The sequence below is a fragment of the Bufo bufo genome, chromosome 1, assembly GCF_905171765.1.
Source record: "Bufo bufo chromosome 1, aBufBuf1.1, whole genome shotgun sequence".
NCBI classification, from domain to species: Eukaryota; Metazoa; Chordata; class Amphibia; order Anura; family Bufonidae; genus Bufo; species Bufo bufo.
The window spans coordinates 27,883,207-27,910,391 of NC_053389.1; the positions used below are offsets into that span (position 1 = coordinate 27,883,207).

At 46.9% G+C, this 27,185-nt stretch overlaps 1 protein-coding gene across 1 annotated transcript in view; it reads right to left on the bottom strand.

Moving 5' to 3' along the window:
• The window catches only part of LOC120992511 (phospholipase A2 inhibitor and Ly6/PLAUR domain-containing protein-like), a 79,667-nt gene extending 52,923 nt beyond the window's left edge, over positions 1–26,744 (bottom strand). The window contains exon 1 of the mRNA XM_040421539.1: positions 26,685–26,744. Within this exon, the coding sequence (XP_040277473.1) occupies positions 26,685–26,736 (52 nt within the window). The 5' untranslated portion in view covers positions 26,737–26,744. The remainder of the gene's footprint in view (positions 1–26,684) is intronic.
• Positions 26,745–27,185: the final 441 nt, after the last annotated feature.

A 27,185-nucleotide genomic window follows, 5' to 3' on the forward strand; every position in this document is an offset into this window, starting at 1 on the left:
ACCACTTCAGCCCCCAGAGCTTAAACACCCTGAAAGACCAGGCCACTTTTTACACTTCTGACCTACCCTAATTTCACCGTTTATTGCTCGGTCATGCAACTTACCACCCAAATTAATTTTACCTCCTTTTCTTCTCACTAATAGAGCTTTCATTTGGTGGTATTTCATTGCTGCTGACATTTTTACTTTTTTTGTTATTAATCGAAATTTAACGATTTTTTTGCAAAAAAATGACATTTTTCACTTTCAGTTGTAAAATTTTGCAAAAAAAACGACATCCATATATAAATTTTGCTCTAAATTTATTGTTCTACATGTCTTTGATAAAAAAAAAATGTTTGGGTAAAAAAAAAATGGTTTGGGTAAAAGTTATAGCGTTTACAAACTATGGTACAAAAATGTGAATTTCCGCTTTTTGAAGCAGCTCTGACTTTCTGAGCACCTGTCATGTTTCCTGAGGTTAAACAATGCCCAGACAGTACAAACACCCCACAAATGACCCCATTTCGGAAAGTACACACCCTAAGGTATTCGCTGATGGGCATAGTGAGTTCATCGAACTTTTTATTTTTTGTCACAAGTTAGCGAAAATGATGATTTTTTTTTTTTTTCTTACAAAGTCTCATATTCCACTAACTTGTGACAAAAAATAAAAACTTCTATGAACTCACTATGCCCATCACGAAATACCTTGGGGTCTCTTCTTTCCAAAATGGGGTCACATGTGGGGTGGTTATACTGCCCTGGCATTCTAGGGGCCCAAATGTGTGGTAAGGAGCTTGAAATCAAATTCTGTAAAAAATGACCTGTGAAATCCGAAAGGTGCTCGTTGGAATATGGGCCCCTTTGCCCACCTAGGCTGCAAAAAAGTGTCACACATCTGGTATCTCCGTACTCAGGAGAAGGTGGGGAATGTGTTTTAGGGTGTCATTTTATATATACCCATGCTGGGTGAGAGAAATATCTTGGTCAAATGCCAACTTTGTATAAAAAAATGGGAAAAGTTGTCTTTTGCCAAGATATTTCTCTCACCCAGCATGGGTATATGTAAAATGACACCATAAAACACATTCCCCAACTTCTCCTGAGTACGGAGATACCAGATGTGTGACACTTTTTTGCAGCCTAGGTGGGCAAAGGGGCCCATATTCCAAAGAGCACCTTTCGGATTTCACAGGTCATTTTTTACAGAATTTGATTTCAAACTCCTTACCACACATTTGGGCCCCTAGAATGCCAGGGCAGTATAACTACCCCACAAGTGACCCCATTTTGGAAAGAAGAGACCCCAAGGTATTCACTGATGGGCATAGTGAGTTCATGGAAGTTTTTATTTTTTGTCACAAGTTAGTGGAATATGAGACTTTGTATGAAAAAAAAAAAAAAAAAAAAATCAGCATTTTCCACTAACTTGTGACAAAAAATAAAAAATTCTAGGAACTCGCCATGCCCCTCACGGAATACCTTGGGGTGTCTTCTTTCCAAAATGGGGTCACTTGTGGGGTAGTTATACTGCCCTGGCATTTTCCAGGGGCCCTAATGTGTGGTAAGTAGGTAAATGACCTGTGAAATCCTAAAGGTGCTCTTTGGAATATGGGCCCCTTTGCCCACCTAGGCTGCAAAAAAGTGTCACACATGTGGTATCGCCGTATTCAGGAGAAGTTGGGGAATGTGTTTTGGGGTGTCATTTTACATATACCCTTGCTGGGTGAGAGAAATATCTTGGTCAAATGCCAACTTTGTATAAAAAAATGGGAAAAGTTGTCTTTTGCCAAGATATTTCTCTCACCCAGCATGGGTATATGTAAAATGACACCCCAAAACACATTCCCCAACTTCTCCTGAATACGGCGATACGAACTTTTCCCATTTTTTTATACAAAGTTGGCATTTGACCAAGATATTTCTCTCACCCAGCATGGGTATATGTAAAATGACACCCCAAAACACATTCCCCAACTTCTCCTGAGTACGGCGATACCAGATGTGTGACACTTTTTTGCAGCCTAGATGCGCAAAGGTGCCCAAATTCCTTTTAGGAGGGCATTTTTTGACATTTGGATACCAGACTTCTTCTCACGCTTTGGGGCCCCTAGAATGCCAGGGCAGTATAAATACCCCACATGTGACCCCATTTTGGAAAGAAGACACCCCAAGGTATTCAATGAGGGGCATGGCGAGTTCATAGAATTATTTTTTTTTTGGCACAAGTTAGCGGAAATTGATATTTTTAATTTTTTTCTCGCAAAGTCTCCCGTTCCGCTAACTTGGGACAAAAATTTCAATCTTTCATGGACTCAATATGCCCCTCACGGAATACCTGGGGGTGTCTTCTTTCCGAAATGGGGTCACATGTGGGGTATTTATACTGCCCTGGCATTCTAGGGGCCCTAAAGCGTGAGAAGAAGTCTGGAATATAAATGTCTAAAAAATTTTACGCATTTGGATTCCGTGAGGGGTATGGTGAGTTCATGTGAGATTTTATTTTTTGACACAAGTTAGTGGAATATGAGACTTTGTAAGAAAAAAAAAATAATAATTCCGCTAACTTGGGCCCAAAAAATGTCTGGAGCCTTACAGAGGGGTGATCAATGACAGGGGGGGTGATCAATGACAGGGGGGTGATCAATGACAGGGGGGGGTGATCAATGACAGGGGGGGTGATCAATGACAGGGGGGTGATCAGGGAGTCTATATGGGGTGATCACCACAGTCATTGATCATGCCCCTGTAAGGCTTCATTCAGACGTCCGGATGCGTTTTGCGGATCCGATCCATCTATCAGTGGATCCGTAAAAATCATGCGGACGTCTGAATGAAGCTTTACAGGGGGGTAATCAATGACAGGGGGGTAATCAATGACAGGGGGGTGATCAGGGAGTCTATATGGGGTGATCACCACAGTCATTGATCACGCCCCTGTAAGGCTTCATTCAAGCGTCCGGATGTGTTTTGCGGATCCGATCCATCTATCAGTGCATCCGTAAAAATCATGCGGACATCTGAATGGAGCTTTACAGGGGGGTAATCAATGACAGGGGGGTGATCAGGGAGTCTATATGGGGTGATCACCACAGTCATTGATCATGCCCCTGTAAGGCTTTATTCAGACGTCCGGATGCGTTTTGCGGATCCGATCCATCTATCAGTGGATCCGTAAAAATCATGCGGACGTCTGAATGGAGCTTTACAGGGGGGTAATCAATGACAGGGGGGTAATCAATGACAGGGGGGTGATCAGGGAGTCTATATGGGGTGATAACCACAGTCATTGATCACGCCCCTGTAAGGCTTCATTCAGACGTCCGTATGCGTTTTGCGGATCCGATCCATCTATCAGTGCATCCGTAAAAATCATGCGGACATCTGAATGGAGCTTTACAGGGGGGTGATCAATGACAGGGGGGTAATCAATGACAGGGGGGTAATCAATGACAGGGGGGTAATCAATGACAGGGGGGTAATCAATGACAGGGGGGTGATCAGGGAGTCTATATGGGGTGATCACCACAGTCATTGATCACGCCCGTGTAAGGCTTCATTCAGACGTCCGGATGCGTTTTGCGGATCCGATCCATCTATCAGTGGATCCGTAAAAATCATGCGGACGTCTGAATGGAGCTTTACAGGGTGGTGATCAATGACAGGGGGGTAATCAGGGAGTCTATATGGGGTGATCAGGGGTGATCAGGGGCTAATAAGGGGTTAATAAGTGACGGGGGGGGGGTGTAGTGTAGTGTAGTGGTGCTTGGTGCTACTTTACTGAGCTACCTGTGTCCTCTGGTGGTCGATCCAAACAAAGGGGACCACCAGAGGACCAGGTAGCAGGTATATTAGACGCTGTTATCAAAACAGCGTCTAATATACCTGTTGGGGTTAAAAAAAACACATCTCCAGCCTGCCAGCGAACGATCGCCGCTGGCAGGCTGGAGATCCACTCGCTTACCTTCCGATCCTGTGAACGCGCGCGCCTGTGTGCGCGCGTTCACAGGAAATCTCGCGTCTCGCGAGATGACGCGTATATGCGTCCAGGCGGAATGAATCAACCACCTCCAGGACGCGTCTGTGCGTACAGCGGTCCGGAGGTGGTTAAGGACCAGTTAAGATCTGAAGTCACTTTGTGGGGTTTATATAGTGGATACCCCCATAAATGATCCCATTGTAGAAAATACACCCCTCAAGTTACTTAAAACCGATTTTTACAAACTTTGTTAACCCTTTCGGCATTCCACAAGAATTAAAGGAAAATGGAAATCAAATTTTTTCATTTCACTTTTTTGGCAGATTTTCCATTTTAATCCAATTTTTTCTTTAACACATCAATGGTTAACAGCCAAACAAAACTCCAATATTTATTACCCAGATTCTGCGGTTTACAGAAACACCCCACATGTGGTCATAAAGTGCTGTATGGGCGCAGAAGAAAAGGAACTCCACATGGTTTTTAGATGCCATGCCCCATTTGAAGCCCCCCTGATGCACCCTTACAGTAGAAACTCCCAAGAAGTGATCCCATTTTGGAAACTAGGGGATAAGGTGCCAGTTTTATTGATACTATTTTTGGGTACATATGATTTTTTGATCATTCATTATAACACTTTATGGGGCAAGGTGACCAAAAAATTGGTTGTTTTAGCACAGTTTTTATTTATTTCTTTTTACAGCGTTCACCTGAGGGGTTCGGTCAAGTGAGATTTTTATAGAGCAGATTGTTACTGACGTGACGATACCTAATATGTATACTTTTTCTTATTTATTTAAGTTTTACACAATAATAGCATTTTTGAAACAAAAAAAATATGTTTTAATGTGTCCATGTTCTGAGAGTTATATATTTTTTTATTTTTGAGAGATTTTCTTATGTAGAGGCTCATTTTTTGCGGGATGTGGTGACGGTTTTATTGGTACCATTTTGTGGGACATACGCCTTTTTGATCACTTGGTGTTGCACTTTTTGAGATGTAAGGTGACAAAAAATTGCTTGTTTTGACACTTTTATTTTTTGTTTTTTTTACGGTGTTCACCCGAGGGGTTAGGTCATGTGATATTTTTATAGAGCTGGTTTTTACGGATGCGGCAATACCTAATATGTATACTTATTTTTATTTATTTCACTTTAACACAATAATAGCATTTTTTAAACCAAAAAAATGATGTTTTAGGGTCTCCATGTTCTAAGAGCAATATTTTTTTATTTTTTTTTGATAATTTCTTATGTAGGGGCTCATTTTTTGAGGGATGAGGTGACGGTTTTATTGGTACCATTTTGTGGGACATACGCCTTTTTGATCACTTGGTGTTGCACTTTTTGTGATGTAAAGTGACAAAAATTGCTTTTTTTGACAGTTATTTATTTTTATTTTTTATGGTGTTTATCGGACTGTGTCGATTATGTGATATATTTATAGAGCCAACTGTCACGGACGCGGCAATACCAAATATGTCTATTTCTATAAAAAAAATAAAAAATTATTCCTTACTTGGGGAATTTTTTTTTTTACATGTGAAACCTTTTTTTTTATTAATTTTTTTAACACTTTATTTATTTTTTATTTTTTTACACTTTTCGTCCCCCATAAGGTCATACAAGACCTCTTGGGGAAATTTACTTCACTTTTTCTTTTTTTTTTTCACTGTTGATTTCTCCTGTAACTGGGGCTGACATAGTAGCCCCAGTTACAGAAGAAATGCACCCCCCAGAGAGGCTGTACAGCATAATACAGCGCTGTACAGTGTCAGTGCAGGGCTGATCGAGGTCTCTGAAAGACCTCACACAGCTCCTGCACTCTCCGGTCCCGGCGGTCACATGACTGTGTATGCAGCGCTCCAGAAGGCAGGGACACCTGGGCACAGTCCCTGCCTTCTCTCTGGGTTGTCACTGACAGCGGGCAACCCGATCAGCAGCTGCACGATTAGCGTGCAGCTGAGGTTTCTGAACGGACGTTCTGGAACGTCTGTTCAGAAATAGAGAACCACCTCCCGGACGTTTATAGTAAACCTGCGGACAGGAGGTGGTTAAGGACTGGTAACATTGTGCTATCGATAGGTGTGATTCACAGAGGGGTGTGATATACCTATAATATACTTTCTAACATAAAAAAAAGTATATTATGTGCATTTGTATGCTTCCAGAAAATACTGATTAAGGGCTGCGATCTATTAGCTTCCACAGAATAGTGGTAGAGGTTTTCCATAGACCTGCGTCCACAAAATACAGATTTTTATATACCTGATTGAATTAACTACTGATTGAGGCCTGCCAGATATCAGCTACAGACATGGGGCTGTGATGTCACAACAATACTTAGTGCACCAATCACTAATATCTACTCATTAGGGATTTTCGCAACAGCGCTTTTTTTTTTAACATTCTATCTGCATATACTGCGATTGTTCTGACATGCATGAGAAATGTAATCAAATACACTGCTTTATTGTCAAATTACTTACAGTGATCAGGAGTAGGGATGAGCGAACCCGAACTGTATAGTACGTAAAAGTTCGGGTTCGGCGCTTTCTTGGCGCTTTTTGAAAGCCTGCAAAGCAGCCAATCAACAAGCGTCATACTACTTGCCCCAAGAGGCCATCACAGCCATGCCTACTATTGGCATGGCTGTGATTGGCCAGTGCAGCATGTGACCCAGCCTCTATTTAAGCTGGAGTCACGTAGCGCCGCACGTCACTCTGCTATGATCAGTGTAGTGAGAGGATGCAGCTGCTGTTAGGGCGATATTAGGCAGGGATTAACTCAGCAAAAACATTTAATGAAGTGATCGATCTACAGCTGTGAATCATTCAACTTCTGCTAGTTAATTGCTCACTGTTTTTAGGCTGCCCAGAGCGTTTTTCTGTCACTTTTTTCTGGGGTGATCGGCGGCCACTTTGTGTCTTGTGGTGCGCCAGCACAAGCTGCCACCAAGTGCATTTAACCATCAATAGTATTTTTTATTTTTTTTGCTATATCCTACATCAGGGGCTTGGCTGTGCTTATTGTCACCCCTAGAAACTCAGGATAGAATTTTCTATATTTTATTGAGGGGTGAAATTCACTTCCAAAAATAGCAATCCCCTAAATCTGGTGTTCCAGCTGTGGCTAGCCAAGTGTAATACTGTCTGCTGTCTGGCAAAGGATATATTTTTTTCTGGGGTGAAATTCAATTGCCAAAATAGCAATACCCTAAATCTGGTGTTGCAGCTGTGGCAGGACAAGTTTTATAGTGTCCGTCAAAGCATAATTTTTGTTCTGGCTTGAAATTCAATTCCCAAAATAGCAATACCCTAAGGCCTCATGCACACGACCGTTGTGTGCATCCGTGGCCGTTGTGCCGTTTTCCGTTTTTTTCCGCGGACCCATTGACTTTCAACGGGTCCGTGGAAAAATCGGAAAATGCACCGTTTTGCAGCCGCATCCGTGATCCGTGTTTCCGCATCCATAATCCGTGTTTCCTGTCCGTCCAAAAAATATGACCTGTCCTATTTTTTTGCCGGACAACGGTTCACGGACCCATTCAAGTCAATAGGTCCGTGAAAGAACACGGATGCACACAAGATTGGCATCCGCGTCCGTGATCCGTGGCCGTAGGTTACTTTCATACAGACGGATCCGAAGATCCGTCTGTATGAAAGCTTTTTCAGAGCTAAGTTTTCACTTCGTGAAAACTCAAATCCGACAGTATATTCTAACACAGAGGCGTTCCCATAGTGATGGGGACGCTTCTAGTTAGAATATACTGAGAACTGTGTACATGACTGCCCCCTGCTGCCTAGCAGCACCCGATCTCTTACAGGGGGCTGTGATCCGCACAATTAACCCCTCAGGTGCTGCACCTGAAGGGGTTAATTGTGCATATCATAGCCCCCTATAAGAGATCAGGGGCTGCCAGGCAGCAGGGGGCAGACCCCCCTCCCTCCCCAGTTTTAATTTCATTTTTGGCCAGTGCGGCCCACCGCCCCCCTCTCTCCCTCTATTGTATTATTTTCATTGGTGGCCAGTGTGCGGCCCCCCCCCGCCCCCCCTCCCTCCCTCTATTGTATTATTTTCATTGGTGGCACAGTGTGCGCCCCGCCTACCCCACTCCCTCCCTCTATTGTATTATTTTCATTGGTGGCACAGTGTGCGGCCCCCCCTCCCTCTATTGTACACTGCTCAAAAAAATAAAGGGAACACTTAAACAACACAATGTAACTCCAAGTCAATCACACTTCTGTGAAATCAAACTGTCCACTTAGGAAGCAACACTGAGTGACAATCAATTTCACATGCTGTTGTGCAAATGGGATAGACAACAGGTGGAAATTATAGGCAATTAGCAAGACACCCCCAATAAAAGAGTGGTTCTGCAGGTGGTGACCTGACCACTTCTCAGTTCCTATGCTTCCTGGCTGATGTTTTGGTCACTTTTGAATGCTGGCGGTGCTTTCACTCTAGTGGTAGCATGAGACGGAGTCTACAACCCACACAAGTGGCTCAGGTAGTGCAGCTTATCCAGGATGGCACATCAATGCGAGCTGTGGCAAGAAGGTTTGCTGTGTCTGTCAGCGTAGTGTCCAGAGCATGGAGGCGCTACCAGGAGACAGGCCAGTACATCAGGAGACGTGGAGAAGGCCGTAGGAGGGCAACAACCCAGCAGCAGGACCGCTACCTCCGCCTTTGTGCAAGGAGGAACAGGAGGAGCACTGCCAGAGCCCTGCAAAATGATCTCCAGCAGGCCACAAATGTGCATGTGTCTGCTCAAACGGTCAGAAGCAGACTCCATGAGGGTGATATGAGGGCCCGACGTCCACAGGTGGGGGTTGTGCTTACAGCCCAACACCGTGCAGGACGTTTGGCATTTGCCAGAAAACACCAAGATTGGCAAATTTGCCACTGGCGCCCTGTGCTCTTCACAGATGAAAGCAGGTTCACACTGAGCACATGTGACAGACGTGACAGAGTCTGGAGACGCCGTGGAGAACGTTCTGCTGCCTGCAACATCCTCCAGCATGACCGGTTTGGCATTAGGTCAGTAATGGTGTGGGGTGGCATTTCTTTGGAGGGCCGCACAGCCCTCCATGTGCTCGCCAGAGGTAGCCTGACTGCCATTAGGTACCGAGATGAGATCCTCAGACCCCTTGTGAGACCATATGCTGGTGCGGTTGGCCCTGGGTTCCTCCTAATGCAAGACAATTCTAGACCTCATGTGGCTGGAGTGTGTCAGCAGTTCCTGCAAGACGAAGGCATTGATGCTATGGACTGGCCCGCCCGTTCCCCAGACCTGAATCCAATTGAGCACATCTGGGACATCACGTCTCGCTCTATCCACCAACGTCACGTTGCACCACAGACTGTCCAGGAGTTGGCAGATGCTTTAGTCCAGGTCTGGGAGGAGATCCCTCAGGAGACCGTCTGCCACCTCATCAGGAGCATGCACAGGCGTTGTAGGGAGGTCATACAGGCACGTGGAGGCCACACACACTACTGAGCCTCATTTTGACTTGTTTTAAGGACATTACATCAAAGTTGGATCAGCCTGTAGTGTGTTTTTCCACTTTAATTTTGAGGGGGACTCCAAATCCAGACCTCCATGGGTTAAAAAATTTGATTTCCATTTTTTTCTTTTGAGTGATTTTGTTGTCAGCACATTCAACTATGTAAAGAACAAATATATTTCAGAAGAATATTTAATTAATTCAGATCTAGGATGTGTTATTTTTGTGTTCCCTTTATTTTTTTGAGCAGTGTATTATCATTGGTGGCCAGTGTGCGCCCCCCCCTCTATTGTATTAATATCATTGGTGGCCAGTGTGCGGCCTACCCTCTCCCCCCCCCCCCCCGATCATTGGTGGCAGCGGAGAGTTCCGATCGGAGATCGGAGTCCCAGTTTAATTGCTGGGGCTCCGATCGGTAACTATGGCAACCAGGACGCTACTGCAGACCTGGTTGCCATGGTTACTTAGCAATATTAGAAGCATCATACTTACCTGCTGTGCTGTCTGTGACCAGCCGGGAGCTCCTCCTACTGGTAAGTGACAGATCATTAAGCAATGCGCCGCACAGACCTGTCACTTACCAGTAGGAGGAGCTCCTGGCCAGTCACAGACAGCGCAGCAGGTAAGTATGATGCTTCTAACATTGCTAAGTAACCATGGAAACCAGGTCTGCAGTAGTGTCCTGGTTGCCATGGTTACCAATCGGAGCCCCGGCGAATAAACTGGGACTCCCATCGGAACTCTCCGCTGCCACCAATGATCGGGGGGGGGGGGGGGGGGGGGAGGAGGCCGCACACTGGCCACCAATGAAAATAATACAATAGAGGGAGGGGGGTGGGCGGGGGGGCCGCACACTGTGCCACCAATGAAAATAATACAATAGAGGGAGGGACAGAGGGCGCACACTGGCCACCAATGAAAATAATACAATAGAGGGAGGGAGGGGGGCGGGGGGCCGCACTGGCCACCAATGAAATTAAAACTAGGGAGGGAGGGGGGTCTGTCCCCTGCTGCCTGGCAGCCCCTGATCTCTTATAGGGGGCTATGATATGCACAATTAGCCCCTTCAGGTACAGCACCTGAGGGGTTAATTGTGCGGATCACAGCCCCCTGTAAGAGATCGGATGCTGCCAGGCAGCAGGGGGCAGTCATGTACACAGTTCTCAGTATATTCTAACTAGAAGCATCCCCATCACCATGGGAACGCCTCTGTGTTAGAATATACTGTCGGATCTGAGTTTCACGATCTAACTCAAATCCGATGGTATATTCTAACATAGAGGCGTTCCCATGGTCATGGGAACGCTTCAAGTTAAATCGGATTGGAGAAAACTCTGATCCTATGGTATATTAACTCCTGATTTTACATTGAAAGTCAATGGGGGATGGATCCGTTTGAAATTGCACCATATTGTGTCAACGTAAAACGGATCCGACCCTAGACGGACACCAAAAAGACATTTTTTTCATGTCCGTGGATTCTCCAAAAATCAAGGAAGACCCACGGACAAAAAAACGGTCACGGATCACTGACCAACGGAACCCCGTTTTGCGGACCGTGAAAAAATACGGTCGTGTACATGAGGCCTAAATCAGTGATTTCTGCTGTTGCAGGCCAAGTGTAAATCTGTCCGTAAAAGGGGATATTACACTCAGCGTGCATCTCCAAGTGTATTTTTTTACGTAAATGGGTATATTACACAAAGTGTTTCATTACAATTGCTGATAGCATAAGCCTTCAAATTTGCACGCACTATTGTGCATCTCATAGTGTATTTCTGTCCATAAAAGGGTATTTTACATTCAAGGTGCAAATTCAAGTGCTGATAGGGTCATCCTCAATAACTTCACACGCTACCGTGCATCTCCAAGTGTAATTCTGTCTGTAAAAGTAAACCTTTCATCCAGGGCCTAAATACTAGGCCTACAATTTATATTCAGCTAAATCTGTAGTTACTGCTGTGCCTGTATTAGTGTAATACGGTACATAAATAGATAGCCAGATAGTGTTAGGTGCCTGTAAAAAAAGGCCTGAATTTGAATTCAATACATTGGGCCAAATAATTATTTTCTTATTGTGATGAACGGTAACAATGAGGAAAACATCTAGTAAGGGACGCAGATGTGAACATGGTCGTGGTGGTGTTAGTGGACCCTCTGGTGCTAGGAGAGGACGTGGCCGTTCTGCCACAGCCACACGTCCTAATGAACCAACTACCTCAGGTCCCAGTAGCCGCCAGAATTTACAGCAATATTTGGTGGGGCCCAATGCAGTTTTAAGGATGGTAAGGCCTGAGCAGGTACAGGCATTAGTCAATTGGGTGGCCGACAGTGCATCCAGCACGTTCACATTATCTCCCACCCAGTCTTCTGCAGAAAGCGCACAGATGGCGCATGAAAACCAAGCCCATCAGTCTGTCACATCACCCCCATGCATATCAGGGAAACTGTCTGAGCCTCAAGTTATGCAGCAGTCTCTTATGCTGTTTGAAGTCTCTGCTGGCAGGTGGAAGACATAGAATGTACTGACGCACAACCACTTATGTTTCCTGATGATGAGGACATGGGTATACCACCTCAGCACGTCTATGATGATGAGGAAACACAGGTGCCAACTGCTGCGTCTTTCTGCAGTGTGCAGACTGAACAGGAGGTCAGGGAGGAAGACTGGGTGGAAGACGATGCAGGAGACGATGAGGTCCTAGACCCCACATGGAATGAAGGTCGTGCCACTGACTTTCAGTGTTCAGAGGAAGAGGCAGTGGTGAGACCGAGCCAACAGCGTAACAAAAGAGGGAGCAGAGAGTTCGCCTGCTACTGGCCACCGCCACCTGGGACCGAGCACCCCAAAGGCAGCTTCAAGGAGTTCCCTGGCGTGGCAGTTCTTCAAACAATGTGTTGATGACAAGACCCGAGTGGTTTGCACGCTGTGCCATCAGAGCCTGAAGCGAGGCATTAACGTTCTGAACATTAGCACAACCTGCATGACCAGGCATCTGCATGCAAAGCATGAACTGCAGTGGAGTAAACACCTTAAAAACAAGGAACTCACTCAGGCTCCCCCTGCTACCTCTTCTGCTGCTGCCTCGGCCTCTTCCTCCGCCTCTGGAGGAACGATGGCACCTGCCGCCCAGCAAACAGAGGATGTACCACCAACACCACCACCTCCGTCACCAAGCATCTCCACCATGTCACACGGCAGTGTTCAGCTCTTCATCTCACAAACATTTGAGAGAAAGCGTAAATTCCCACCTAGCCACCCTCGATCCCTGGCCCTGAATGCCAGCATTTCTAAACTACTGGCCTATGAAATGCTGTCATTCAGGCTGGTGGACACAGACAGCTTCAAACAGCTCATGTCGCTTGCGGTCCCACAGTATGTTGTTCCCAGCCGGCACTACTTCTCCAAGAGAGCCGTGCCTTCCCTGCACAACCAAGTATCCGATAAAATCAAGTGTGCACTGCGCAACGCCATCTGTGGCAAGGTCCACCTAACCACAGATAAGTGGACCAGTAAGCACGGCCAGGGACGCTATATCTCCCTAACTGCACACTGGGTAAATGTAGTGGCGGCTGGGACCCAGGCGGAGAGCTCTTTGGCGCACGTCCTTCCGTCGCCAAGGATCGCAGGGCAACATTCTTTGCCTCCTGTAGCCTCCTCCTCCTACTCGGCTTCCTCCTCCTCTTCTTCCACCTGCTCATCCAGTCAGCCACACACCTTCACCACCAACTTCAGCACAGCCCGGGGTAAACGTCAGCAGGCCATTCTGAAACTCATATGTTTGGGGGACAGGCCCCACACCGTGCAGAAGTTGTGGCGGGTAATTGAACAACAGACCGACGAGTGGTTGCTGTCGGTGAGCCTCAAGCCCGGCCTGGTGGTGTGCGATAATGGGCGAAATCTCGTCGCAGCTCTGGGACTAGCCGGTTTGACGCACATCCCTTGCCTGGCGCATGTGCTGAATTTGGTGGTGCAGAAGTTCATTCACAACTACCCCGACATGTCAGAGCTGCTGCATAAAGTGCGGGCCGTCTGTGCGCGCTTCCGGCGTTCACATCCTGCCGCTGCTCGCCTGTCTGCGCTACAGCGTAACTTCGGCCTTCCCACTCACCGCCTCATATGCCACGTGCCCACCAGGTGGAACTCCACCTTGCACATGCTGGACAGACTGTGCGAGCAGCAGCAGACCATAGTGGAGTTTCAGCTGCAGCACGCATGGGTCAGTCGCACTGCAGTGTACTCAAGTTGTGTGCAGTAGGTGTTTCTGGGTGATGTAGTGCAATATACACTAACCTGGTACAGCTGACTCTCTGCAAGGGCAGGTATAGGTAGAAATAGTTCGTGACGCCAGTGCCAAGTAAACGGTGGCACGCCGTTTGCGGATGCAGGAATAAATTGAGGAAACGTAGTATTAAAACAGCACTCCAACTTTAGTAGTTTTCCAGCAGAGACAATAGTGGAATCGCAGTTCCTTGGCATACAGTCGATTTTGCAATTCGGTCGATGCAGGCAATTCAGTTACAGCAGGGTAATTACAGAGTGTTGAACACAGGACTTGCAGCACAGGAGCTAGCACTCTAATTCTGTCTGATCCTGGAATATAGCATATCTTCACCAAGGCCCATTAACCTAGTTCTGGCTTTATATCCTTGGCTATAGCTTTCATCAGTACCTCCTCTGTCTTTCTGAGTACCTCTTGCTTTCCTGATCTTTGCCTCTGTCTCTCTCAGCTTCTGGAAACTTCCTCAGGCTCTAGAAACTTCTGAGCTGTGGTCTAGACTGACTTCTGCACTCCACACTAGATCAGGTTACACTGACTTTCCCTTCCTTGTCTGGCCCTTATATAAACTAGGGCTCCCTAGCTCCCTCTAATGCCTAAGAGCTGGAATGACACCCCTAGCCGGCCTGTACTTGCAAGTTTCATAGCAACAGGGAAATACATGCATTGCATTACATGACATTTTATAAAACTGACATATACCAACTTCTCCATAGTTAAGGAGGGACGACAGCACACCAAGTGACACTTTGGTAGTGACGGGTATTACAGTTCCCGTACACTACATACCCCACTGCTTTAAGCTGAGTACGACCTCGTACTCCATCATGGGTCTCCCAACTGGAATCTCTACCTGAAATAGAAAATAGAGACATGCAGGCATACATACATGTAATTCATCTGCATTTACATTTACATCAGGTCCAATTGGCAAAAGTGAAGTGTGGTGACAAGGGGCGTCGTTCTCTTCTCTCAGGATAGTGAATGGAACGGGGGTGCTGACCTGGCACAGCGTAACATTAGAACCAGGATAGTCCATGACAATGAATAAGTCCATGATAAAACAGTAGAAAACGGTATAAAAGTTCTTGGAGGCTCAAATAACAAACATGAGTCCGTACCCAGGTTATTTCTTATTAAATCACAGAGGCTCTCATGCGGTGGAGTCCATCTCTGGGCACATTTCCTTAGTATGAAGTTGCACAATAAAATGACAGCATAATAACGGAACTACCCAGGGGTTTCCTGTGGGTGTAGCACAGGCAAGGGCTCACGTGGGGGAGTCCATTCTTGCGCACAAATGTCCAACAAGGTATTGCCCGTGGCAACTGTTTGGGAGGAGACACCACCAGAATAATCAAAGTCTCCTAAACGGACTGGCGGACGTCCCCTGGTCATCCGGGTAGACCTTCTCAACACAGGGGTCTCCTCTTCCCTTAGCAACGAGGTAGAAGGGAGAGGAGCAACAGGAGGGTCTCCATCCGTGAGACCTCGGTCAGGAACAACTGGAACAACAGGAACAACTGGAACAACAGGAACAACAATATCCACTACAGGGGGAACTGGATCCAGGGCATCTTGAACCGGCTCTTCTGGAGGTAAAACTACAGTAGGTGCCGGAGCAGGCACCAGCAAGTTCAACCACGGTGTCAGAAGCCAATGCATGGGATCAGCGTCATACCTGAGATTACTGACAGCCTGCATAGGATCCTCGGGCGGTATTGCTGACTCTGACACAAGATATTCAGATCCGGAACTCTCGGCACTAGGTTCTGGTGTCAGGCAGAGCTTCAACCGGTTTCGGTGTACAATTTGGGATCCCTTGTCTTCCCGGGTAATCTCATAAGTGTGAGTTCCAACATTTGGGATTGCAGTGACAACATAGGGACTTCGCTCCCACTTACTGTCCAATTTGCTGGTACGACGGTTATTCTTTAACCATACCACGGCCCCTATGGTCAAGGGTTCTGCATGGGCTGCCTGATCATAGTCTCTCTGCTGTCGGTCTCTAGCAAGGTCCATACGTTCCTGAACAATGGCTTTGGCTGCATCTAATCGCCTTTGGTGCTCAGCAACCCAGTCGGTGTTAGGTAATGGGTTAATGCAATCAGGCACATGTATGTCCAATGAATGATCAGCAGGCAATGTTCCTTGGCGCCCAAACATCAAGTAAAAAGGGGTATACCCGGTGGAACAATGTATGGTATGATTGTATGTGAACATGAGTTGTGGCAACAGACTGGGCCAATCTCCTCTGTTCTCAGGAGGCACGGCCCTCAGCATCTCTATCAAGGTCTGATTCATTTTTTCACATAATCCGTTACCTTGAGGATGGTAGGCCGTCGTCCGGATCTTCTTACAGTTGTGTAAGTGGCACAGTTCATGGAACAGATGGGACTCAAAAGCAGGTCCTTGATCGGTGAGGATCTTTTCTGGACATCCATAGGGCAGGAGGAAGTGCTTCCAGAACATTTCGGCTGTAGTCTTGGCTGTCTGGTCTCTCACAGGCACTGCTACAACAAACTTTGTGAAATGGTCAATAATAGTCATGGCATAAGCATACCCTGAGCGACTAGGCTCCAGTTTTACATGGTCGATGGCGACAAGTTCAAGAGGACGAGTACTTACAATGGGTCTCAGTGGTGCCCTCTGATCATGGTGCTCACTTCGTTTCAAGGCACAGGCTACACACTCTCGACACCACTTCTCCATGTCTTCTCTCATGCCTACCCAGTAAAACCGCTGGCGGATAGTAGCTTCAGTCTTTTGGACCCCAAAGTGACCGGATTGATTGTGGTACATCTCCAACACCATACCTGCATCTCGTCGGGGTATGAGAATCTGGTGTACTCTTTCGTTGGACACTGGGTCTAGGCTTCTCCGTAGCAATAGGCCCTTTTGTATGAAGAGTTGATGGCGCTGTCTCCACAGTTTGATGAGCTCAGGATCTGCACTCTTACGCCGAATCCTCTCAGGGGCTCTGCCACTAGTAATGAAGTCCAACAACTCACCCAGCACTCTACTTTCAGACTGTAGTTTCACCCACCTTTCTTCTTTAGGTTCAAGCCTACTGGAGGGTGAAGGAACTGCCGCTCTGTTATTGGTAGCTCGAGCCTGATCCTGTTGAGCAAATTTGTTATAGAAAGCCGGCATCTCTACATCTTCCCAAGCATCTCGCACATCATCAGGAGCTGTCTCTGTGGGAAGCCTGGATAAAGCATCAGCATTATCATTAGTACGTCCAGCACGATACGTTACAGAGAAATTATAGTTGGCAAGGCGAGAGGCCCATCTCTGCTCCAAGGCCCCCAATCTAGCTGTATTGAGATGTGCCAGAGGGTTATTGTCAGTGAATGCAATGAACGGGGTGGCGGCTAGATAATCCTTGAATTTTTCTGTCACTGCCCACACTAATGCCAGGAACTCTAGTTTGAAGGAACTATAATTCTGGTCATTTTTCTCAGCTCCTTTCAGGGAGCGGCTTGCATATGCTATCACTCTCTCTTTTCCCTCTTGGATCTGGGCTAACACAGCTCCCAGGCCTCGCTTGCTAGCATCAGTATAGAGATGGAAGGGCTTGCTATAATCTGGATAACCTAACACTGGAGGCTCGGTCAGTTTCTTTTTTAGCAATTGGAACGCTATCTCTCTTTTCTCATTCCACTCAATGGGCACAGGAGTTCTAGGACTCTTTTTGGGTTGCCCCCTCAAGAGCTCCTGGATAGGATCAGCTATTTGAGCAAAATGGGGGATAAAACGTCTATAGTAGCCGGCAAAACCCAGGAAACTCCTCACCTCTTTGACAGTAGTAGGAACCGGCCAATTACAGACAGCTGCCAATTTATCAGGGTCAGGTTGCACTCCCTCTCCGCTTACTATATGCCCCAGGTATCTTACTGCAAGTTTGAGCAGGTGACACTTGGATGGCTTTACCTTCAAGCCATATTTGATAAGGATTTCAAATACTTCTGCCAAATGTTTCAGATGGTCCTCATATGTTTTTGAGTACACAATGACGTCATCTAGATACAGCAGCACTGTTTCGAAGTTTTTGTGACCCAAACACCGCTCCATTAGTCTCTGGAAAGTTCCTGGGGCATTACATAGCCCGAACGGCATACAATTGAATTCGAACAGGCCCATGGGAGTAGTGAAGGCAGTCTTTTCCCTATCTGCAGGGGCCATGGGTACTTGCCAGTAGCCACTGGTCAAGTCCAATGTGGAGAAATAGGCAGAGGAGCCCAGAGCAGTTAGTGACTCCTCAATGCGTGGCAGTGGGTATGCATCTTTGTGGGTTATTTGATTAATTTTCCTATAATCCACACAGAAACGGATACCACCGTCCTTCTTCTTTACAAGGACCAGGGGTGCAGCCCACGGACTACGGCTGTCCCGGATTACATTAGAGTCCTTCATCTCTTGGATCATTTCCTTTACAGTCTGATATGAAGTAGGCGGTAAAGGTCGGTATCTCTCCTTGATAGGAGGATGAGAGCCAGTAGGTATGGTGTGTTGTATGGCACTCACCTCTCCATAATCAGTGGCATGCTTACTGAAGGCCTGGTGGTGCTCCTTGACAAGCTGTATAATCCCTTCTTGTTGCCGTTGGGGGGTATTCTCGTCCCCGACATGGAGCTCTTCCCACCAGGGCACTTGTGGCTGGGTCCCCGGCGAACATCTGCTGTCTGCAGCTGGCGGCTTTTCTGTCACTGGAAGACGAATGATGTCTTGGAAGGACACCTGGGACAGCTGGGCAACAGGGCAATGCTTAGTAAGCGCAACAGGATGATTACTCAGGTTAATCAGACGGACAGGTACTTTACCTTGGGAGACGTTCACCAGGCACTTGGCAGCTCTCACATAAGGATAATCCTCCATCTGGATTGGTTCTACCAGGGCTGGATAATCTCGGCCTTCGACTCCCAGGACAGCACGACACCACAAAAGAGTTTGAGAATTAGGAGGCAAAGTCACAGGCTTAATATCACGGATCCTGGCAGTACAAATTTCTCCTTTCCCATTAGCAAACCTCTGCTGGGCACTTAACACAGTAATAGTCTTTTGAATCACCCTCCTGGATGCAGAGGAAGCAGTGGGCAAAGTCTGATGTAATACAGCAAGTATTTCTGAATAACAGTTTTTGAAAACATTGGTGCCTAGAATGACAGGATGTCCTCCTCTGTCACCGGCCTGTACTACGATCACTCCCTGTTGAGGCAGGGTTACTTCTCCCACCTGCAGGGTGGGTTCCCAGTATCCATGAACCTTTACTGGTTTGCCATTGCTGGCGATAATTTCCACCCAGGATTCAGGCGGTTGGGTCAACTGGTTGGTGTCCCAGAACTTTTCAAATGCAGGCAGCTGAATAGTAGTGACCTGAGACCCAGTATCTAATAAGGCTTCAAAGGGGACCCCGTTGATCTCTATATTGATTTTAGGATGGGATCCTACATAACGTGGCATCCAATTTGGATCCTCTGGACCTAGTGTTCTACCTCCCGAGGGGTGGTCCTCAGCCTCAGGGGTTGCCCGTTTAACTGCCAGCACATGGATTCTGTGTGTCCCAGCTTTTTGCAGTATGTACACACGGGCTTCTTGCGACCTCTATTACGCCTCCCAGGATCCCTGGGGTGAGTCTCTTGGTAAGGAGGTGGGAACGCCTGGGAGATGACAGGAATTCTTCTTCTGTCATTATGGGTTTTTCCCATTCCTCTATTTTTCTGCACACTTTCTCTAAACTTTTAGTGAGGTGATTTACTTGCTCTGTCAGCATGGCAATAGTATCAGTAGCTGACACTTGAACAGCTTGGCCGGCCTCAGCTCGGTTAGTGACAAGCGGTTTTGGCTTGCAGGCTGATGACTCAGATAGGGCGCTCAACTCAGGAGATACTGTGGACCCCAGAATTTTTATAGCCAGTTCTTTAAAGTCCAGAAAGGCACTGTTAGGGTGCTGGGCGGACAGCATCTTTAATTGGGTCCTTATTTGCTCACTAGACACCCCGTTGATAAATTGTTCCCTCAGGGTCTGGTCCTGGTTATCAGCCTCTTTGGGATCTATCTGAATTACAGCCCCTAAAGCCTCCTGAAGTGATAGGGCAAAGTCACGGAGGGACTCACCGGGCTTCTGTTTCTTGCCAAAGAAGTGCATCTTTATCTCTGAGGCAGTCCTAGTTTCAAAAGTGGCTCTGAGGCGGGTGAAGATCTGTTCTAGAGTACTCCGCTCAGTAGCAGGCCATGATAACACTTCCCTGCGGGCAGCTCCCTCCAGTTGCGCCAGCATGATTTCCATTTGCTGGTCGGCATTTATAGGGTACAATCGGAATAGTGCCAGCAACTTTTCTTTAAAGTCCCTTAGGGTATGGGTCTCTCCCCTGTAGCGGGGGAACCATGGGGCCCCGAAATAGTAAGGCATGGTAAAGGGCATCATGCTGGGGGCTGTAGGATGATTAGGAGCCGCAAGCTCTCCCGGGGCCGGCTGCTCAGGCACTCCTGGCTCTGACATGGTAGTCTATTGAGAGGTGGCCGCTGGCGACTAAAGGGGCCGGAACAATCCCCTTCCCTCCGGTTACAAGTGCTTACCGGTATCGCTGGTCTTGCGCAGGCCAAGTCTCGCGAGGTTCCGGACGTCCTGAGACCGCGGTGACGCAGGAGAAGCAGGGCCGCAGCGGTGCGATGATGAAGAGGGGCGGGACTCTCTGTGTCTTTGCAGGGATCCGCCCACGAATGTCCTCAGCGGCGCGGGAAACTTTACTCCAGGCAGCCGGTGGCCATCTTTAGCAAAACGCTGTCCATTCACTGACAGCAAGCAGGATTGTAAAAAGTCCACAAAACCACACTCCAATGCGGCGATTTTCTTCCTCTGGGTAGCGCAACACTGCACAGCGCTTTTTAGAGGTTTTTGGTACACTTTGGGTACGATTTTCAGTCCACAAAGTCCACTTGAATAAAACAGGCAAATTGTCACTTTGGTCACAGGGCAACTGTATAAGGCACAAAGTTCACGCTTCTTGCACTAGAAAGCGTGCGTATCCTGTTCGTGGAACGCCAAAAGAGAGGTGCAGTGTACTCAAGTTGTGTGCAGTAGGTGTTTCTGGGTGATGTAGTGCAATATACACTAACCTGGTACAGCTGACTCTCTGCAAGGGCAGGTATAGGTAGAAATAGTTCGTGACGCCAGTGCCAAGTAAACGGTGGCACGCCGTTTGCGGATGCAGGAATAAATTGAGGAAACGTAGTATTAAAACAGCACTCCAACTTTAGTAGTTTTCCAGCAGAGACAATAGTGGAATCGCAGTTCCTTGGCATACAGTCGATTTTGCAATTCGGTCGATGCAGGCAATTCAGTTACAGCAGGGTAATTACAGAGTGTTGAACACAGGACTTGCAGCACAGGAGCTAGCACTCTAATTCTGTCTGATCCTGGAATATAGCATATCTTCACCAAGGCCCATTAACCTAGTTCTGGCTTTATATCCTTGGCTATAGCTTTCATCAGTACCTCCTCTGTCTTTCTGAGTACCTCTTGCTTTCCTGATCTTTGCCTCTGTCTCTCTCAGCTTCTGGAAACTTCCTCAGGCTCTAGAAACTTCTGAGCTGTGGTCTAGACTGACTTCTGCACTCCACACTAGATCAGGTTACACTGACTTTCCCTTCCTTGTCTGGCCCTTATATAAACTAGGGCTCCCTAGCTCCCTCTAATGCCTAAGAGCTGGAATGACACCCCTAGCCGGCCTGTACTTGCAAGTTTCATAGCAACAGGGAAATACATGCATTACATTACATGACATCTTATAAAACTGACATATACCAACTTCTCCATAGTTAAGGAGGGACGACAGCACACCAAGTGACACTTTGGTAGTGACGGGTATTACAGTTCCCGTACACTACAGCACTGCAGAACAGCACCACTTCACCACCAATGACTGGGCCTCCATGCGAGACCTGTGTGCCCCGTTGCGCTGTTTTGAGTACTCCACCAACATGGCCAGTGGCGATGACGCCGTTATCAGCGTTACAATACCACTTCTATGTCTCCTTGAGAAAACACTTAGGGCGATGATGGAAGAGGAGGTGGCCCAGGAGGAGGAGGAGGAGGAGGAAGAAGGGTCATTTTTAGCACTTTCAGGCCAGTCTCTTAAAAGTGGGAGTGTTTTTTGCAACAGCAGAGGCCAGGTACAAATGTGGCCAGACAGGGCCCACTATTGGAGGACGAGGATGAGGAGGAGGTGGAGGAGGATGAGGATGAAGCATGTTCACAGCGGGGTGGCACCCAACGCAGCTCGGTTCCCATCACTGGTGCGTGGCTGGGGGGAAATGTAGGACGATGACGATACGCCTCCCACAGAGGACAGCTTGTCCTTAGCTCTGGGCAGCCTGGCACACATGAGCGACTACATGCTGCACTGCCTGCGCAACGACAGCAGAGTTGCCCACATTTTAACGTGTGCGGACTACTGGGTTGCCACCCTGCTGGATCCCCGGTACAAAGACAATGTGCCCACCTTACTTCCTGCACTGGAGCGAGATAGGAAGATGCGCGAATACAAGCGCACGTTGGTAGACGCGCTACTAAGAGCATTCCCAAATGTCACAGGGGAACAAGTGGAAGCCCAAGGCGAAGGCAGAGGAGGAGCAAGAAGTCGCCAACGCAGCTGTGTCACGGCCAGCTCCTCTGAGGGCAGGGTTAGCATGGCAGAGATGTGGAAAAGTTTTGTCACCACGCCACAGCTAACTGCACCACGCCTGATACGGAACGTGTTAGCAGGAGGCAACATTTCACTAACATGGTGGAATAGTACGTGTGCACACCCCTCCACGTACTGACTGATGGTTCGGCCCCATTCAACTTCTGGGTCTCCAAATTGTCCACGTGGCCAGAGCTAGCCTTTTATGCCTTGGTGGTGCTGGCCTGCCCGGCGGCCAGCGTTTTGTCTGAACGTGTATTCAGCACGGCAGGGGGCGTCATTACAGACAAACGCAGCCGCCTGTCTACAGCCAATGTGGACAAGCTGACGTTCATAAAAATGAACCAGGCATGGATCCCACAGGACCTGTCCATCCCTTGTGCAGATTAGACATTTATAACTACCTCCCCTTAACCATATATTCTTGTACTCCAGGGCACTTCTTCATTCAATCTTCTTTTTTTAATTTTACCATTATATTGTGGGGCAACCCAAAGTTGAATGAACCTCTCCTCTGTCTTGGTGCCGGGGCCTAAAAATATTTGACAGTGGCCTGTTCCAGTGGTGGGTGACATGAAGCCTGATTCTCTGCTATGACATGAAGCCTGATTCTCTGCTATGGGACCTCTCTCCTCTGTCTGGGTGCCGGGGCCTAAAAATATCTGACAGTGGCCTGTTCCAGTGGTGGGTGACATGAAGCCTGATTCTCTGCTATGGGACCTCTCTCCACTATCTGGGTGCCGGGGCCTAAATATCTGACAGTGGCCTGTTCCAGTGGTGGGTGACATGAAGCCTGATTTTCTGCTATGGGACCTCTCTCCAATTGATATTGGTTAATTTTTATTTATTTTCTTTTATTTTAATTCATTTCCCTTTCCACATTTGTTTGCAGGGGATTTACCTACATGTTGCTGCCTTTTGCAGCCCTCTAGCCCTTTCCTGGGCTATTTTACAGCCTTTTTAGTGCCGAAAAGTTCGGGTCCCCATTGACTTTAATGGGGTTCGGGTTCGGGTTCGGGGCGAAGTTCGGGTCGAGTTTGGATCCCGAACCCAAACATTTTCGGGAAGTTCGGCCGAACTTCTCGAACCCCTCGAATCCGAACATCCAGGTGTTCGCTCAACTCTAATCAGGAGTTCTTCTTTAACGTCGCAAAAATTGCTGCCAACCATCTTTTCTGATCGCATCCAACTTTGGTCTGGTGGAAACCAGTTGCTTTAGTAGGCCACCCCTATTTTGCGCATGCGCGAAATTACATTGCCAATATTTTGCTATGAAAAAAATAATCAAAAATAATGAATGGAGATCGCAAATTCACATAATACTTCTGGTATGTCACTGTCCATGTTGTGGGACTATTTGTGCTCTTCTAGTAATTATTTGGTGGCTGCAAATATGAACTGAAGGTTTTTCAGGTTCGCCTGCCATTCAAGTCTATGGGGCCGACCGTGAACACACGGTTCGCAAACCGTCCCGGCCGATGTTGGTCCATCACTAATAGTGACCCACATAGTAAAATTATGTCATTTTTACCACACAGTAAATGAACGCGGCATGTGTGGTATCTCGACTGGTCCCGGGTGTCCATTGGGTACCTGCGCTGCGGTGACAAGGACCCGATGGCTGGGAGGGCAGCCCGATGCTTTCCTTAGGCATCGTGGCTGCCTTACTTGTTAGCCTGTGAGATCCAGCCCCCTGGGTCTCACAGACAAGCAGGCTGAAGGCTATTACACTGTGTAATACACTTACAGCCAAGCATTACAATACAGATGTATTGTAGTATTAGCTCCATCAGATCCTCCTTCATAGATGACCTCAAATCAGGTCGAATTATTTTAAGGCTGGAGAACTGCCTCTCTACACCAACTTGGGTTGGTGGCAAAGCGGTGACCACATGGGCAACATCTCTAACAATCTCAGGGTATGAAGGAATTGCCTCCTGCGCAGTCAGTTTTGATGATCGGTTGAACTCTTCTACTTCTGTGAGAGCAAGTGAAAAATGTTGCTGAAATACGGTCAATCTGTTTGCTTTGGGAGCGGAATCTTTTGCCCTGTGGCAACGCTTTGCCTGCTCCATGTCATCCAAATACTTGTCAAGTTAAACTCCTCATCTGATGAGGCTAACGATATGGCAGCAGTAGCACTGTCCAGACCCAATTCCTCTTGCTCTTGGCCGTCCTGTAGCCACTCATCCTAATTGCTACCTCAGTCAGAGCTGTATTTAGAAAATGTCTTCTTTTAACTTTATGTTGAAAGCTAATCTTTGTAACTAGTGAGAAAACCTCTTTAAAGGGAACCTGTCACCTCCCAAAATTCAGCACATACTGCATTGAACTAACTCTACCAATTTATCATATATTTTTGGAGTCTGGGTTGGTACATTTTATAACAACTCCACCAAAATGGACACCGACTCCGACTCCACAGCCCTGGTTCCATTGGTTGTATTAAATCAAAATGGAACAAACCGGATCCATTATGAAAATAATTGTGAGTCAATGGGTGACAGATCATTTTTTTTTTTGTAATGGTTCAACACTACTACAAAACGGAACTAATGCATACTGATCAGTCTTGTCCCCTTTGGCAATGAATGGGGACAAAACGATCCCTTCTGGGTCAGTTTTGAGATCCTCTGCCCAATCTAAATATCGGATTGCCAAAATGCTGATGTGAAAGTAGCCTAAGGCTACATTCACACGACCGTATGTGTTTTGTGACCCGCTAATTGCGGGTCCGCAAAAAAAAACGGATGACGTCCATATGATGATCCATTGTAACAATGCCTACAATGCCTAAACCAACAAGAATAGAACATTTATTTATTTTTGCAGGGCTACGGAACAGACATACAGATGGGGATAACATAAGGGTGTGCTGTCCGCATTTTTTGTGGACCCATTGAAATGAATGGATCCACATCCTATCCGCAAAAAAAAGGGAACAGGCACGGAAGCAAAATACGTTTTTGTCACAGCCACTATCTCTGGCTGTGACCTTCCGTCCTTGCTCGTTCAGCGCTCCTCGCTGAAGTTTCGTTTCTGTGTGTTATTTGTGGTTCTGTATGGGTTAACTCCCCTGTGTTCCTATTAGGAGCTAATCCTCTCTGTCTGCTCCATGGGTGTGGCCTCTCTGCTGCACACATGGAACCTGTATATAAGGCTGAGGTTTCCTCAGTTCTGTGTCAGCTTTCCTGGTGTGTGTTGTCTTGTCCTGCTCCTTGTTTGTACTCACTCTCCCATGCTGCTGACCCATGGGATCTGTGTCTGTCTGTGCTCTGTGGGTTTCCCTACTTGTTCATTGATGTCCTCTTTCCTGTGTTTCTGTTATCTGTTCTGCCAGTTATGTTTTAGTTACCTTGTGTGTATTCATGTCTCTGTTCAGCAAGCCCTTGCTGCACCTTTCTTTGCAGCAGAGTGCCATGGGTAAGGCCATGCAGTTTACTACTGGTGGAGCAAGTCCTTCTCTGCTCATTGTCACTCCTGTTTCTTTGCTATGTACTCCTGCTTGTGTTATTAGTTGCCCTGTTTGTATTTGCCTGTCTATGTTATGTTTGCCTATGTGCCATCGGTACCTTCTGGTACCTGTTGTCCATTCGTTCTTGTTGTCACTGTCTAGTTCACGCTCTGGAGTGGACCCTGGCAACTTCCTGCTGCAAAGTCTAACCCTACCATCTGGGGCCCTAGTTGCGCAGTGGGGGTTTTCTCCCACTGTGCTGACGGTACATAGAGCTCATGTTTTGTCTGTGCTGCCTTCCCTGGTTTTTGTTTGTGCAATAAACTCTTGTGTGTCTGTACCTGATTTCCGTTTGTTTATTGCTTGACGACACGGAGGTCTCTCCTGGGACCTCCAACTCGTGACAACGTTCCTGTGAATGTAGCCTTAGAGTTATTTTATAATTTGCCTAAATCATGCTACTGCATTCTATATATAGCTGACCTGTAAAATACAGTATGTACCCCGAAATGGTGCCATTAAAAAAAATACAACTCATCCAAAAAAACCGCCCTCCTACAGCTACATATAGGAAAAATAATGTTATGGATCTAGCGATGCAATGGTTAAAAAAAATACGAAAAAATGTTGGGCTTTCTTGGCCCTTTAGCGGTTACAGGTGAAATGGTTGATTGGACCCACTTTCTTTTTTCTATAGCAATGGAATTTATGGGTTCTCAATAAAAGTTATGCTATAAGGCCGGTCCAGCCCTCTGATCATTCTTCACAACTATAAAGCAAAGAAAAAAGACTTACTTTTCGCTGCCATTACTGAAAAGAGGCTCAGAAATCCAAGAGGAGAGACCATGATGAACTCTTGACAGTCGTCTTCTGTGATGAAGCACTTGGTTGGGGGTATTTAAGTATACAGGTTTCAATAAGGTTGGGCGTAGGAGGATATGCGTCATTTTCAAATTTAAATTAAATTCTTTTTGGGTGTGTTCAACAGGTAAACTCATAATAAAATGAAACATTCCTTCACACATTATTACAGGTTTTTCTAGTAAACCTAGATCTCTGGGGCTTGGTATGTGGTTCGCTTACATATCATAGAGTCAGGGCTATATTTATCAGAGATTTCTGAGAATAGTCAATCTGTGTCATGTGTCAGAAATTACATCTATATTTCAGCATATGGGGCGGAGAAATTAATTGACTTAATTATGTTGCAAAGAACGTGTGGGCCCACACCTTCTTTGCAACATAGTTAAATGGATTCTGTCACCAGATTTAACCCTATTAAGCGATGTGCTAACG